Raw genomic sequence first — 14,697 nt, 5'->3', positions numbered from 1 at the left:
TTTATTCTTTGCTATTAAATTAATTGTCATACATATTAGCAATGTACAGACGATAATTACAGATTTCAAGGGGGTTCTGCTAAAAGCGTCATTTTAAAAACCAAAGTCCTCAAAATACCTCAGTTTTGTTCGAAAATAAATATACTTTCAAATGAATTAATAAATAATAATGTACATTATATATTATAATAGTCTTAAGCAAAGTGATAAAAATGTTATCATAAAACAGCATTTTCAGCAAGATTACCCTGATTTGTAAATGGTCGTAACCCGTTTCTCTCAAAAATTTCATCATGAAATTTGGAAATTAACTAGAAGAGATATTACTTTTGATAGATTCGGGTGTCCGAAATTCTTTTGACAACTCATGTTTTTGTTGTGTTAAAAAAAAAAAAAGACTTCAACATGACTAGTATGGAAAATTTTGAAAATAAATTTCTTCAGACACTCACTGTTAAATAAATCAATCTTTTCACTATATTTATCCGTTAAAAATAAAATTGTAACCTGCTTTCTCTTGTGGTACCAAGCAATTTAAAATCATGATATCGGAAAAAAAAAAAAAAAATCAATCATTCTATTTTTAAAAAAAGTTATCTAAAATGTGAATTAAACAGTGTTTTGTTTAAAAAAAAAAAAAAAAAAAAATGTGAACTATGATTTTTTTGCTTCACGTGTGCAAACAGTACCTCTCCCCACCCCCAATATATTTGATTTTTGTCGTTCATTCTTAAAACTTTTTATATCACCTCTAAATCATTATATCTATGAGTTAACAACGGAGGTCGCCTATCTATTTAATTTGCTCGACTTTGAAAAGTTAAATATTCCACATTTTAGGATCGCCGCATGTTGCTTTTTACGGTATAAAAAAAGCTTTATTATTTCTCCTCTAATAATAAACAGGGGAGCTGCTTTTCCTTCCCACCCCCAAAAAAACAATCATTAAAAACTGCCCCGCACTAAAAATATTCATTGCTGATTAGCCATTAATTACGTCGTCGTAACTCTCCTGCGATGACCTCATTAAGCGCCCACATGTCAATCAAACCTCTTCCGCGTCTCTTTCGCTTTGCAGTAAAACTAAAGGTCAAACATCACGCGAATTAACTCCTCGCACCTGGCAATTTCAATTTATAAACGTTAACTTAACACGCTTATCAATTTCTCTCCCCTCGTGGCCGAGATGGTTAGGTGTCTTGGCTTTTTTCCCCTTTCTTTTCCACCTTCACGTCAAGGCTTCGGGATTCAAGCCCACCTTACTACTGAAATTTTTTTTTCTTTTACACCTCCAAACACCCGGCCATTATTTTGTATCTACCCCCCAACACACACACCTACAAACACCCGGGCAACGCCGGGTACCCCCCGCTAGTTGAAAATAAAAACAAAATTTATCCAAAATTTGTGAACGATTTGTTAGCTTTAGCAAAAAGTGTTTTTGGATTTTTAAATAAGAGGGCAAAAAATACTTTAAGTTTTCCAAACCTCACATTTTTTGTTAGTGACATCACTTGTTTTAAATGAAATTTATTTTTGTCTGTTTGTCCTAATTCTTGTTTCACACCTCTCATTTACGTAAGTTTACATATTTAAAAGTAATTTGATGTCCAAAATCTAAGGCATTACATTTTCAAAAGCCAATAATTATGACCCACCCACTGTAAATATGAGTATCAAACACCTTAAACAAAAATCCTTTAATCCTACCTCTAACCCTTGGTAGGAGTGGCAAGTCTCCTCCTCCTCCTCCTCCTCTTAAACCTTTAACGCTAAATGGCAAGAAAAAAAAAAAACAAAAAAAAAAACAGATCCTTCCAAAAACAAAAGTGCATGATTTATCACCCATAAACAAAATAAATTGGTTATCTGTCCTAAAACGCTAGAATGGTTTCGAAATGGAGAATTATTTTACATTAAATTTGTGAAACTAACCCCACTCTAAATTCTAAAATTGTTTTTGTTTTGCTTGAGAGTGTTCACACATAATTTTCCTTAGCTCTATCATTAACCCAAAGTCAGAATGGCAACCTTTCTACCCTCTCATAATTGCACAAGAACCCTCTTAAAACTACAATCGTCTTTAGAAAAAAAAAAAAAAAAACACACACACACACAGGATTTATCTCCTATAGAAAAAAAATATGGTTAACTGCCCTAAAAGGCTAGAATGGCTTAAAATGGAGAATCATTTTACATTAAATTCTAAAATAATACATTTTTATCTTTCATTAAAGTTTTTCAATTGCCTACAAAGGTAAAATCGCATATTTTGGAAAGATGGTCAAATGGGCTGGGGGTTAACAGAAGGCATTAATCTACAATAATACCAAAGAAATATTGCAATATATTCATTTTTAAACAGTCCTAGATTTCGATTTCAGTTATTTGAACATATAATGCATAACAATTCGGCTTTGAGTTCTCTAACTTCTTTTCTTTTAATGAATACATGGCATTTTTAAGGAATGGCAGCATATTTATGTGCATTTACTGTAGATTATTTGAAAACCATTAGTTTCTGGAGATTTTCAGTAGCATATTCTAATTTTTAGCACAAAAATACATTTATATTGAAAATTTCATTGCTTAGTCTTGTGTTTTAACAAAGATATAGCATTTTTACTGAAAAAGTAGTGTCAAAAAATGTGACAAAATGCATATGGCCTTAAAGAGGGAAAAATATCCAAACTTGTGAGGTACAAAAATAGCCATAGCTTCTTTAATTTTAATTGGATTTTAAAAATTTAAAAAGATTCTTTCTTAGCTCATCAAGCTCTTTCTATATATATACAAATATTGAAATATTTTAAGCCATTTCAATTTTTCTATGTGTATTGCTATATATATATAATAGATACTTTTTTACTTTCTGCATAAACAAACTTTTTATTCATTACAAATTCATCGTAAACGGCAAAAAAACTGATTGTTTACTTCAGCTTTCTAAAATATTAACATTTTAAATTTGTAAATCTTATAAACAGTATTTAAAAATGCAGAAACTACTCGATTTTTGTTGCCTTACAGCTTCATTGAGAATAATAAACTTTCTTGGTATTTGTACAGTTTAATCAGACATTAAAAAATATAGAAGAAAGGTTATATTGTACGTATCCATTTTGGACTGAAGATCTCAAAAAAAAAAAATTGATTTAATTTGATCAAGTTTTTTTTTTACAGCGGAAAAACATGTTTTTATGAGAGCACATTGAAGTCAGCCATTATGGAAATTTTTAACATGCCACGGGGAGATAACTCCATGTAAAGCGACGACACTCCCTCCCCATCTTGATTATTAGCTTTTCTTCCTAGAAATTGAACCTTTTGCTTGGTATCATAAATTGTTTTTTCGCTGTAAAAAAAAAAACAAAAAAAAAAACTACTTGATAAAATTAAGTGAAATTTTTTTCGGAGAACTTTGTTCCATAAGGATATATACAATATAACCTTTTTCGATATTTTCATTTTTTTAATGTCTTGATTAAACTGTACAAGTACCACTTTCTTTGAAATTTGTAATATATATATTTTTTCTGAAACCTGCATGTTTTATGAAAGCTTCATTTTATATATAAATTCAGTCAATTGTGAATAAGTACAAAAAAAAATTTATATTCTGACATTTAGTTGATTTTTACTATTTTTATTAATATATGTACCTATGCACCTTACAAATGGCTACGACATAGGGACATTGTTTCAAGGTGTCCATAATGTAATCACAATATTGGGTTTGCACTTTCATTATTTTCGTATGCTGAAAAAAAATTCCGTGAGAATCACTGTATTCAATCAAATTAATGATTACCACAGTATAGGAAGGCTTCTCAAACAAGGAAAGATCAGAAATAAAAATTTTTAAAATAGTTTAAGCATTTTTAAAATACTTATTTACAACTGAGTCTAGGAGAAATTATCAAACAAGGACAGATTAGAGATAACGAAAAGCATACTTTCAGCATTAAAAATACTTATTCCAGACACATTTATCATTAACTAAGTCTAGAAGAAATATTCAATTAAAGATTAGAGACAACACAAATTAAATAGTTTCTGCATTTTAAAATACTTTTTATAAAATTTACTTTTTTTTTGGGGGGGGGGGGAACTGGGGAGGGGGGGGCTTACTGCTCTTAGTGAAATGCTTACATAGACAGCAAATTTTCTAATTTCCAACAAATTTTTAATGGTCATAATTTGATGGCTATTTGAGCTAGCAAAATTACTTTAGTACTATTGTTTACATTTTAAAATTTTAATTAATTACATTTTCACCCCAAACAAGGCGCATTGCCACTTTGGTGTAGGGGGCTACTATCAGGGGCAGCAACTACTGGGGCACTATGTTGGGATTTGGGCAGCAAGATGTCGGTTCACGTTGCACTTGAACTTCTGCATACAGTTGTGGAAGCAGGAACTTGGAATGGAATTCCAAAGTCTAGCGGTTCTGGGGAAGAAACTACTGGAGTAGAAAGATCTTTTACATCTAGGGATCTCTACTATGTGGGGGTGGGATTTAGCTGCCTGTCGGGTTTGTCGAGGGTGTCTACGTCGTGGGGGCACAAGTGTCTGCAGTTCGTCAGAGCATTCAACATTAAAATACTTGTAGAACAGGCAGAGGGATGCAACATTTCATCGATGGGACAGAGGCTGAAGCTTAGATGCCAGTTCAGGGCCTATCAGATTGGCAACTCTTTTTTGAACCTTGTCTAGGAGCGAGAGACTAGTAGCAGATGCACCGGCCCAAATGTGACAACAATACTCCATACATGGGCGAATGGTGGCCTTATAGAGGTACAGGATACTTTCAGGTGTCAGCAGTTTTCTAGCACGGTAGAGAGAGCCTACATTTTTCGCAGCAGCCCTGGCAATGTTTTCAATATAATTGTTCCAACTCATGTTTCCTGTGAACGTTAGGCCAAGCAGTTTGAAAGATGTACTCTATGACAAGGAGTCACTGGCCATTGCTATTGGTGGCAGAGAAGGTTTCTTGTAATTATTGAAGGAAACCAGTTTAGTCTTGGCAGCATTGAATGTGACCATCCATTTATGTCCCCATTCCACTACAGATTGGAGGTCATCCTCTAGTGTTTTTGCCATTTCTTTAGATATGTGTTCGTTTGTTTTCCTGTCATGCCTGTTATAGAGTGTAGTGTCATCAGCATATATATCCATCTCAGAGGCAGTTTTGTCAGGGAGGTCATTAATAAATATTAGGAACAATAGAGGTCCAAGGATAGACCCCTGAGGCACTCCCGCATTTATATCACACTGTTTAAACGTACAGCTGTCGAGGACAACCTGGATTTTTCTCTTATCTAAGAAGGATTTAATTATGTTAAGTATTCTACCAGTGATACCGTATGATTTAATTTTCTTGAGGAGACCCTTGTGCCATACCCTGTCAAAAGCCTTACAAAATTCTATATATCTACATTAAAAGTTTTTACATACAATGAAAAAATTTTGGTTAGAGATAAGAAATAGTAATGAAGATGGAAAAAAAAAAAAAAAGACTTAAGTGTGTGCACATCTAAAGAGTTAAATTTCAATTGATAGCTGGATTCTTTTCTAAGACAAAAACATTTTCAAAAGGCCATCTGCATTTGTGTGCCTCCAACAGTTGCATAAGAAGCTTTAAATATTCAACCAAAGGAAAGATTTACCAATCTATCATCCAGAGGATCCTCCTGTATGGTTGTGAAACGTGGCCAATGAGAATGATTGTGTCCGCCAATCAGCCATTGTCCAAGACCATGTCTCAACCGCTGTTTTTTGGCCAACACCTTAACTTGGAATTCTCTTCCATTAATCTTGTTACAATGAGATCTTTGATAGTTTGGCATGCAACAATTCATCACCCAAAAAGTGGAATTAATCGACAATAAAAAAAATGCAGTTGTAATGCTTTAGAGTTGTGTGATTTATCCAATAAGACTTTAACTCAACATGTCTGATTCCATAGTCTGTGATAATATCTATCAAGCAATCACATACCAAAAAATTGAAAGAAACAAAATTCAAAGCATTTGTTAATACATAATAATAGCCTTTTCTTACATTATTACCTGTTACTCCCTATTTAGAGTTATGGACTTGGATGTAAAAAATAAAAATAAAATAATTTCATATTCATCTGTTACTAAAACTTTTGCTGGTTTGTTTTTATTTTCAAACGTAATATTTTAGGACATTAATATTTGTTTATGATTTTAAAACTTTTTTCCACTTTTTAATCATTATGCCACAACACAAAATAAAATAAATCTCGAAAACATTCAAAATATAAAGAAAAATGTTTTTAAAACTCTTCATAAAATAGAGCTTACTTCCACAGCAAATGAAATATTTTTTAAATGATACCAGTAAAAGGAAAAATAAAAAATATGTAATTTACACAGGTCTAGAGAGATATTAATTTTTAAAAACCTTTATCTTTAAGTGAACAATCTTTACACATGCACACACACTTACCTGGCAACAGTAACCGCCTCTTCTTCACCTTTAATACCTCCATTGTGACAAAGAAGAGGGGCCATACTCTTCAAAATCTTACAAGGATCAACTATAGGGGCCTGAAATAATTAAAAATATACACCTTAGTCCAAAGGTCAACTGGAGTTGGATTCTTTTTATATTGAAAAAAGAAAAATGAATCGCAAATTATTTGAATTTTGGCATTGTTTTTCAAGTTTTTTTTCCTATATTTAACAAAATTTAACAGTTCAAATTTCCATTTTCCTTCAACAATATAGAATAAAAGCATTTAAATTCAGCAAATGAAACCTTTTTTAACAAACAAAATCACACAAAAATGCATACATGTAAAATAATTCGAAATAGTCATGCTATAATTTAAACATTTTTGAAAATTCATTTTTAGTTTTTCTTTATTTTCAATAAATATTCAATAGTCAAAACAAAATTTTAAAATAATCCAATGAATATTTATTATCAAAGTTACATATAGGTGAGAAAAGGACACTTAAAATCTTGTCAGACAGGTTTTATTAATACAGTGCTTTTTCCCCATCTATACAATAAAGTAAAGGCAATCAGTTTTTCAATATCGGTTATTGATAGTTTCCATCTTACAAAATCAATATTTGATTCTAACGAGTCACTTATGACAATTGTTGATCTGTGCTCATAAAAATTAAAATTCCAATCACATGCCATATCCAACCAAATATTTCTTTTACTAAAAAACATTTCCCAATACTAATCAGTAATTTTCATTGCCTCATCATCTACATTGAAATTTTATAAATAGGGAAAATGCAAAAAGCATTAAAAACAATCGTTTTGTAATTAAAATATTTTTTCGTTTTAATGTTTAAATCAGGAGTGAAATCGCAATTAGTGGTGATTTTTTTTCATTCAGATAAAAAACTAATAAAAATGCTTTAAGAAATTAAAAAAAAAAAAAAAAAAAGACATTAGCTATCTCCTCTGATCACATGTATTTTCACAGGCAGTCTGCCATCTTAATCCAAGTTTAAAAAATGAATTTGAAAAACTAACATCAAATTAAACTTCCAAGCGCTCGTTGATATATGTTTCTTGAATTTTAGAGATGGAGAAAAAAAAAACTTTTTTTTTCATATAACTATTTCTTTCCTAGCTACACAACAATCCTTTTCTTTTCAAAATCTTTCATAAAGGAGTAATTACACAAAATTATTCATAAAATAGTCTACAATAATTTTATTCTTTTCTTTAGTCTTGGCCTTATTTTTACAGATGCATGTTCTTCCTTAAAGGTTAAATTTTTTAATAAAGTGAAAATGTGCCTATTGATTGGTAAGAAAAGGGGAAAAATAGTCAAATACAGGTGGTGGAAAAATTTACAATTTTAGTAAACAATGAGCAAAAATTAAGGAAATATAACTTAGTAAATTAATGAGTTCTTCACCTTAGATCATATTAAAAACGCAACCTTAAATTATAGTTTAATAGCAAGTTTTTTTTTTTTGCTTTTTGCCTATTATTTTAACGACTAATTTATACGGAAATAATCACATTTATCTTAAAAAAAAATTTCTTTACAAGGGGTGGAGATAAACAAAAAATGCATGGTTCAAACATTAAAGTAAATCAACAAAAATTGACAACGAAAATAACACTAGTCTAGACTTTATAGTGGAAATTAATTCTTCATTTAAAGATAGCATTAAGATGCAACAATTCTTTTTTTTTGTCATTTTCTTGTTTTCGTGTGGGTGTAGGTACTGGAGTGAGGATTCTTTTTCTTCTGGGACTATACATTAAAACAAGTTACAAATAGCATTACTTTTTGGAGAGCAAGGACAAAAGACTTAACAGTTCAAGAATGCCACTTGGAATATGAATTATGATAAGATTATGGAAAAGCATGTAATTTTTTATGATTTAACATTTTTTATATTACAGTTAGAACAAAAAGATTATAATTATGAATTAGTATATGGTATAGTTTTACTATCTACTTAATACCAACTTTTTTTTCACATGTTAATCTTTTTAAGCATTCATACCAAGATAAGATTGGCTGTTGGCTAAAGTATCATCCTATGCAGTTCTAGGAGGTCCATTATTTCAAGTGTTATTTTCTTACCTTTTGAGAAAGGTTTAGTTTATTGCTAATCGCCTGGGGCCTCCCTAAAAGGGAATGCTGACAAAGCTGCCCAGGCAATTTTTGTCTGGCCAAAGTGCTTTTCTTCTAGGGCATTGGTTTCAAATCCCACTTTCGCAGCTTTTGAGTCACATTTTTTGTCATCAAAGAGAGATAAATAAATCAACGATGTTCAACATTTTTTTTATCTCCCCTCCATCAAACCACACAAAATTTTTCTCCTTTTATAAAACATTTTGTTATATGCCCTTAAAAAAAAATAAATAATATATATATATATATATATATATATATATATATATGGTTTGGAAATTGCTGATCATTTATGTTAAATTTACATATTCAATTGATCCACCAACTTCTAAAATTATTTATTTTTAACGAAAATATGCCAGGCTAGAAGAATATCTAAAATTAGGTCAGCCAAATTTTAAACTTTAAACCAAAATAAATTCTGCTCTAAAATATTAATATTTCAGTCTGAATAGCCATTTCTTTTACTTTAACATTGGTTCATATTGTTATAAAAAAACTATTTAATTTCTTTGCAAATACAATATTCATGCTTGGAATATTTTTTAAAGGGAAGTCATCTTTTTTTCCTACAACAAATGTCAATTACAGATGAAAACAGCAAAACTCAAATAATCTAAGAGAGATAACTCATTTTCTTGTATCCATTTCAATAAATTACACAAAGTAATTTAATAAACAAAAGATATTAAAAAGTAATATGACAATGCTGGGTAGATATAGCGAGCTTTTAATACCGAGAATAATATGAAGATATAACAGGTGTTACAAGATAATATAATAAAGCAATAAAAATTAATGCTATCAAATGACGAAAGCAAAATGAACTAGTAGTATTGAACAATATTAATAGTAAAAACAAATAGGAACATTTCGGTTAGATTTTAGTTCATAAATGTTTACAATTTAAAGAAGAGTTATGTTTTTTAAAATGACCCATTAAACTTTTTGCAAGAGCAGATAGTTTATTTAGTAACATAAATGAACCCCTACTTAATTGTAAACCGGTCTTTAGATGAAAATATGCCTCTTTTTTATTTATTATTTACCTCATGTTCATCCCTAACAAGGATGTAAAGGGATGTAAGGCACTACTATTTGGGACCATGCCTAGGAAAGATTAACAAGATGTTGGTTTACATTACATTTAAGCTTCTGCATATTAGTACAGCCAGGGAAGCAGGTAGTAGGAAGAGAATTACAAAGTCTGTTAAGCCTCTTTTAAAGACTGAACAGTAAGTTCTTCAGTTTTTTCTTTTTTTGTTTTTTTTATAATCTGATACTTTAATTACATAGTTGATATCTTAAACTTCATCCCATTTAATAATATTAAAATTTTCAGATTTTTTTTTTCTTTCAATCATCAGCTGTTGGACAGTCTATTGGATTTTTACGAATGTACAGGTAAACTAAAATTGGTTCATGATTCTTTTAGTTCCAATTGTTTTAAAGCATTTAGTTGAATAAAAACCAATCCTGCACCCTCTCATAGTTTGTAAATTGATAACTGACCGGTGGTAATCGATGTGCATTTGTCAGAGATGAATTGGTAATTCATACAAGAAATGAATTTTGAAAATTTCAAGGATTGGCATGTTATGTGACAACCAACCATAAAAATAAAAACGTGGGCTTCAAGTGATATTAATTTACAAAATGCACAATAATTGATCAAAAACATTTCAACTAATCCTGTTAGAATGTTTTAAAAATTAACTTGAAATGGACTTATTAAGTGTACCTAAAGAGAAGTGAATGTCAATCAAAGCATTATGTAACAGTTTGATTTCACAGAAGTGTGATATAAATTAGTCTTGACAGTAGCTTTATTGATGAGGTACGATTCTGTCCAGTCCTAGGTAGTTCACCTTCCCAAGCTTTGTATTCTGAGATTACATTGCTAATCACCAGAGACGTCTCTACCCAGGAATGCCAACAAGGCTGCTAAGACATTATTTATAGGCTAGAATGTGCTTATTCTAGGATGCTAGTTTCTCAAAACTACACTTGATATTGTGTCTAACCTCCCCTAGAGAGGAGTTGAATAATAAATTTGTTAAAAAGTTCCATAAATTGGAAATCAAGCACAAAGAGAACAAATATACAGTCAATGTATCAAGAAATAAAAAAGGCTAACTTAAATGTTTTCAAATTCTTTAATCTTAACTTTAATTAAAGCCCATTTTCTCAGGAATAGAAAATCTTAAATCATTCACCAAGCCGACTAATTTTAGATACGTTTTCATAGCACAAACTACAAACACCATCAAACATAGTTATAGAAGAAATTTTATATCTTGAAAGTTCAACTGCAGAGGGACAAATAGTTAATTTAAATATTGATTATATAATGAGGTTTGGATTGTATGAAAAACTGAAGATTTCAATAACTAAAATGAAATCATTATTGAAAAATGTAAAATCAAATTCTCTTTTCAATCTCTATTTAAAAAGAAAAACAAAAGTATTAGAAAATGTACACAGTATTGGCTAAGTTTCAAATAAATACAAAATATTGAAAAAAAAAAAATCTATATTTCTTGTGCCAAGGCAGAGGTTATGTTTTCAGTCGAGTTTGTCACTATATTTGTAAACAGCCTAGCATCCACATCACTTGGCCAGTCACCGACAAACTTTCTTAAAATATCTGTCATGGTCTAGTACAGATATTATTTTAAAACAACAATGTCACAATGTGAAAACTATATTTTTGGCAATAACTTTTAAGAGATCCGATTTTTCTAAATTTAACGTATAGACTCAACACTTTAATAACACTAATAATCATGCAAGATAAACAGTTATCAATGTTTCCATGGCATAACTTTGGGAATACTTCATGCAATATGGAAAAGTAAAGCCTAGATAAAACTTTGGCTCATCCTTACATTGTCAAGCAAACATATGCAATCTCACAACTAACTTACGTTCTTGTTAACTAAATTAATATTTTACTCTTTCATCTGTTTATTTTGATATTTATATTTTTTTAGTTTTATTTTTTTTTATTTCATATTTCTTTTTGGATTTCTGAAATGTAGTTTAAGTTTTTTAGCAATTTTCTACTGCAATATCAAATGACAATTGTTCTGACAGCAGGATCCACTCCCTATAAAAATCTGGTTCAGCCACACCCTTCGTCAACATCCAGGTGACTTCATCCATGGAGTAAGCGATCCAGCTCCACCACCAAGCTGGAAGAAATGTTTTGATGGTAAACTCAAAACTTGGCTTAGGACGCTGAACTGATACTGGGCCCCCATTTTTACGGGGTTCGTTGTTGAAACCACAAATGATTTGCACTTATAACAGAAGCAGCGGTGCTAATGCAGAGAGTGATTCACGCTATTTTTTAAATCGTATTTCCACGTTTAATTAAAGTTTTGTTTTTTTATTCAATTGTAAGGTTAAAGTACAGAATAGGTAAAAAACACCCACCCCCTCCCCATGTTAAGAATGGCTTTTTAAATAATAACATTATTTCAGCACGGATCACTCTTTGCATGAGTACAGAAGCAGCCTTGAATCGTCCTACCTGGTCAGCTAATATTTAGGACATGGTGAACTTGTTGGAAATAGCCTACTCAACCAACCCAAGATGAATGTCAGGAGTTTTTATAGCTTATTAATTCAGTGAAGATTTTTTGTACAAAAATCGACAAGATTATAATATTTAAATATTTTTCAACCAATTACAGAACCAGGATTTCTCTCAACTAATACAGCCATAAAAAAAAAAGCAAAAAAGGCTGCTTGAAGGCAAATTCAAAACTCACTTTCATATTTACTAATTTGCATGCAAAACATACAAGATATTCCTCATGTGAATAAAGTTTATTTCGAGCTATGTTCATTCATTAAAAACACATTTGTATCCACTACAGATGCCATTCATTCATAAAATTTCTTACATCTTATATGTAGGAAGAACTTTGTCTGAAATCATATATATATATATATATATATATATATAAAATAAATATGTATTAGATACGTTTGAAGCCAAAACAACGCATTATTACAAAATAAAGACATTTATTTTGTTTGAAATTTATAAATATATTTCGAAGATACACTTCATCATCAGTATGTCTTTTTTTTTTTGTCATGTTGTAGCACAGAATCAGTAGAAGGAAGTCCGTTTGTCGTTTTTACGGTTGTCTTTTCAAATGTCAGAAGGTGCATTGGTCACGCAGAATTCATGTTAGGGTTTCTGTTCCTTTGATAGAAGCGCTGGTAGAGTTTGAATAAAATAAATACATCTTAGATACATTTAAAGCCAAAACAATGCATTATTACAAAATAAACATTTATTGTTTGAAAGACCACCATAAAAACAGACTTCTACTGATTCTATGCTACAACAACATAGCAAAAAAGACATACTGATGATGAAGTGTATCTCCAAAATATATTTATAAATTTCAATATAAATATCTGTTTATTTTGTAATAATGTGTTGTTTTGGCTTCAAACGTATCTAATACGTATTTAGTTTATTCAAACTCAACCAGCGCTTCCATCAAAGGAACACAAACTCTAACGTGTGTGTGTGTGTGTGTGTATATATATATATATATATATATATATATATATATATATATATATATATATATATGTTTTATTTTTTATTATCATATTTTTCTGTTTAGTTACATTATTGTTTAAGCTACGCGACCGTTTTTTGGCCGTCATCTAGCCTCCTCAGACTTTACAGAAGTGTTCGTTTATGGTGGAATGAAAGAATGAATGATGTCAGGGGAGGGGTGCGAGAAAAGCGGAAAAAGAAAAAGGGGGAAATGTGGAAGGGGGTGCTTGGTAGGTCGGTAGTGCTTTAGTTTTGGAGTTCAAGAACATTAGGTGGTTGTTGGGGGGGGGGAAGTTCATCTCTGGTGTGGCTAAGGACATAGGGATACATGGAGGGGGAGGGAGATATGTAGGGGTAAGAAGAGGGGGGTTACTTTAAATTTTGAGTTCTAAGGTTTAGGTTGTTGGCGTCTCATTAGTGAGATGATTTCTTGATAAGTATGTCTTGACCTGTTGGGTGTTCGCTTAGGTTGGGAGGCGGGGCTACGATTCGGTTTATCTATTTGATTTTTATTTGTTGTGAAGTGCTTTGAGAAGGTTAGCCTAGGGCCATGCGCGCATACACACACACACACATAAAGAAACGCGCACATGTATACATACATCTCCACCTCAACATGTAAACACATGTGCATATACACCCACATTGCTCCCGTTGACCACAATTAATCTTAAAGTGTTAAGTTGAGTATGTGTGCGTAAGCATGGATGCGCACATATACACACACACACCCATACAAGCGTATACATGAGCCTACATGCATATATTGATTCAGACATACATGCATTCCCACGCATATATACAAGCATACGCACACATACAGAGACTTATATTCGTGAACACATACATCAACATACACACAGCTGTACGCTCATACATACATATGTGGACAGCAGGTAGCGGGCACATATACTCTCACATACACAGGTATGTGCATATATCGATACCCTCATGTACATATGGACTCATACATGCACATACATACATACATACATATTATATATATATATATATATATATATATATATATATATATATATACTAGCAAAAGTACCCGTCGTTGATTGGGTTCAAAAACAGCCTACAGAAAATGGACTCTGATTTATGAAGGTATGATAGGTTATGAAAAGGAAGGGTTGTAAAGAGATAGCTTTGAATTTGGGGGTATCAAAACCAAAGCAAAATATGATGAAAGTAAAAATAAAATAGATAAACCCCATAATTTATTATACCATACCTGTTCACACTGAAACACTTATCACAATATTCTGTGGATCTATATTAAAAAACCTTGTTAAACTTTGTGACATATTTCCATTCTATGAAGGTCAGGCGCGAACGAACACCCCATAATTTTATTATACCATATTTCTTCATAATTATCAAAGTATACTTACGCAGATAGATATGAAAAGTCTTTATTAAAGTTTGTGCTTATTTCCATTCTATGGAGGCCAGG

The 14,697-nt window shown here is 31.1% G+C and overlaps 1 protein-coding gene across 6 annotated transcripts in view; it reads right to left on the bottom strand.

Moving 5' to 3' along the window:
- Positions 1-14,697, bottom strand: part of LOC145247409 (serine/threonine-protein phosphatase 1 regulatory subunit 10-like) — a 138,307-nt gene that overhangs the window by 82,193 nt on the left and 41,417 nt on the right. For all 6 annotated transcript variants that reach the window (XM_080109116.1, XM_080109120.1, XM_080109118.1 and 3 more), the window contains one exon: positions 6,478-6,578. In XM_080109116.1, the coding sequence (XP_079965242.1) occupies positions 6,478-6,578 (101 nt within the window). The remainder of the gene's footprint in view (positions 1-6,477; positions 6,579-14,697) is intronic.

This window comes from Euprymna scolopes, chromosome 25 (assembly GCF_053919585.1).
Source record: "Euprymna scolopes isolate OS-2025 chromosome 25, ASM5391958v1, whole genome shotgun sequence".
Classification (NCBI taxonomy): Eukaryota; Metazoa; Mollusca; class Cephalopoda; order Sepiida; family Sepiolidae; genus Euprymna; species Euprymna scolopes.
Note: the sequence above shows the minus strand (reverse complement) of the source record. Positions and strands in the feature narration are given on the sequence as shown.